This window comes from Lepidothrix coronata, unplaced genomic scaffold, assembly GCF_001604755.1.
Source record: "Lepidothrix coronata isolate B3197 unplaced genomic scaffold, Lepidothrix_coronata-1.0 Scaffold514, whole genome shotgun sequence".
Classification (NCBI taxonomy): Eukaryota; Metazoa; Chordata; class Aves; order Passeriformes; family Pipridae; genus Lepidothrix; species Lepidothrix coronata.
The window spans coordinates 20350-22374 of record NW_016690694.1 but is presented as its reverse complement, the minus strand read 5'-3'; the positions used below and the strand labels follow the sequence as shown (position 1 = coordinate 22374).

The 2025-nt window shown below is 64.9% G+C and overlaps 1 protein-coding gene across 1 annotated transcript in view; it reads left to right on the top strand.

The window, feature by feature from the left end:
• LOC108510163 overlaps window positions 1–2025 on the top strand; it is a 7094-nt gene that overhangs the window by 3013 nt on the left and 2056 nt on the right. Inside the window, exons 3-8 of the mRNA XM_017839848.1 lie at window positions 266–316; window positions 409–501; window positions 690–791; window positions 1063–1168; window positions 1376–1498; window positions 1902–1978. Coding sequence (XP_017695337.1) covers window positions 266–316; window positions 409–501; window positions 690–791; window positions 1063–1168; window positions 1376–1498; window positions 1902–1978 — 552 coding nt within the window. The remainder of the gene's footprint in view (window positions 1–265; window positions 317–408; window positions 502–689; window positions 792–1062; window positions 1169–1375; window positions 1499–1901; window positions 1979–2025) is intronic.

Here is a 2025-nt window from a genome sequence, read left to right as displayed (position 1 = left end):
GTCCCCCCCTAGATCCCCCCAGATGCCTTCAGAGACCCCCCAGATCCCTCCATGTCCCCCCCAGTGCCCCCCAAAACCTAAATTCCCCCAGGAACCTCCAAATCCCTTCAGGTACCTGCAGTTCCACCCAAAACCGAGGGGGTTCCCGAATCACTTCAGAGCACCCCTAGATCTCTCCCTCAGTGCCCCCCACCCCATCCCTCCTGCCCCACCCCGGGGGTCCCCCCTGACCCCCCTGTGCCCCCCAGAGCTGTTCCCGGTGCAGATGGAGGGGGTGAAGCTGACGGTGAACAAGGGGCTCAGCAACCACTTCCAGGTGGGTTTTTGGGGGTGCAGGGGGATCAGAAGGAGGATGGGGGGTTCCCCCCCTTTCCCAGCCCCCTCAAACCCTCTCCCCACCTCCCCCAGGTGAACCACACGGTCGCCCTCAGCACTTTAGGGGAGTCCAACTACCATTTTGGGGCCACCTACGTGGGCACGAAGCAGCTGAGTCCCACTGAGGTGAGCTGGGGGTCTGGGGGGCTTCCCTGGCCTTCCCTTCCCTCTCCTTCCATTCCCAGTCCTTCCATCCTCTTCTCTTCCCAAATCTTCCTTTCCCCAACCTTCTCTTCTCCCTTCCCTTTCCCCTTCCCCTTTTTGGGAGTTCTGGGAGCCCCTAAATGCCCGGATTTCCCCCCGAACCCCCCCAGGCCTTCCCGGTGCTGGTGGGGGACATGGACAACAGTGGGAGCCTCAATGCCCAGGTGATCCACCAGGTGACGGGGAGGCTCCGCTCCAAGGTGGCCTTCCAGGTACGGATTGGGGGCTGCCCTGGGATTGGGGGGACCCCCCTGGGATTGGGGGCACCCCCCTGGGATTGGGGGGACCCCCCTGGGATTGGGGGGGACACCCTAAAAACTGGAATCCCCCCCAAAGAAAGGGGAGATGCCGCGAGGGGCCGAGGGCAGGGAGGGAGTTGGGGTGGGGGAAAGACCTGAACATGGGGGGGAACCCCCTGAAAATGGGGAACCCCCAGAGAAGGGGGCCACCCTGACGTTTTGGGGCACACCCTTACCTTTGCAGACCCAGCAGGCGAAGTTTGTGAACTGGCAGGTGGACGGGGAGTATCGGGGGAGCGACTTCACGGCTGCCCTGACCCTGGGGAACCCCGACATCCTGCTGGGATCAGGTGAGGGGGGACCTCAAAATCTGGGGCTTCGGTGGAGCCCCTGGAATCACCCACCCCAAATCCCCGGGGGGAAGGGAAGCCCTGTTTTGGGGTCTTCCCCACAGTCTGTGTGATTGGGACCCCCCCAGTCTCTCAGGGAGGGGGAGAGGAGGGTCCCCCCTCCCTCACAGACCCTCAGCCCTCATTTGTGGGGTGTCTCCCCCGCAGGGATCCTGGTGGCCCATTACCTGCAGAGTGTGACCCCCACCCTGGCGCTGGGGGGGGAGCTGGTCTATCACCGGCGCCCGGGAGAGGAGGGGGCCGTGGTGTCCCTGGCTGGGCGTTACACAGGTGGGACCCCAAAACCCTGGGGAGGGCGTGGGGGGACCCCAAAGCCCCCCTGCACAGGTGGGACCCCAAAACCCTGGGGGGGACCCCAAAAATCCCCTGCACAGGTGGGACCCCAAAACCCTGCGGAGGGCATGGGGGAACCCCAAAGGCCCCCTGCACAGGTGGGACCCCAAAACCCTGGGGAGGGTGTGGGGGGGACCCCAAAGCCCCCCTGCACGGGTGGGACCCCAAAGCCCTGGGGAGGGTGTCGGGGGGGACCCCAAAAAACCCCTGCACAGGTGGGAGCCCAAAAATCCCCTACACAGGGACCCCAAAACCCTACATAGCTGGGACCCCAAAACCCGGGGGTAGGTGGGCTGCGGGTGACCCCAAATCCTGGGGTGACCCCAAAACTCTTCCCCAGCCCCCACATGGATTGGGACCCTCACGCTGGGGCAGGCGGGGGCTCACGCCACCTACTACCATCGGGCCAGCGAGCAGGTACGGGGGACCCCAAAAACAGGGGGTGGGACCCCAAAAACAGGGGG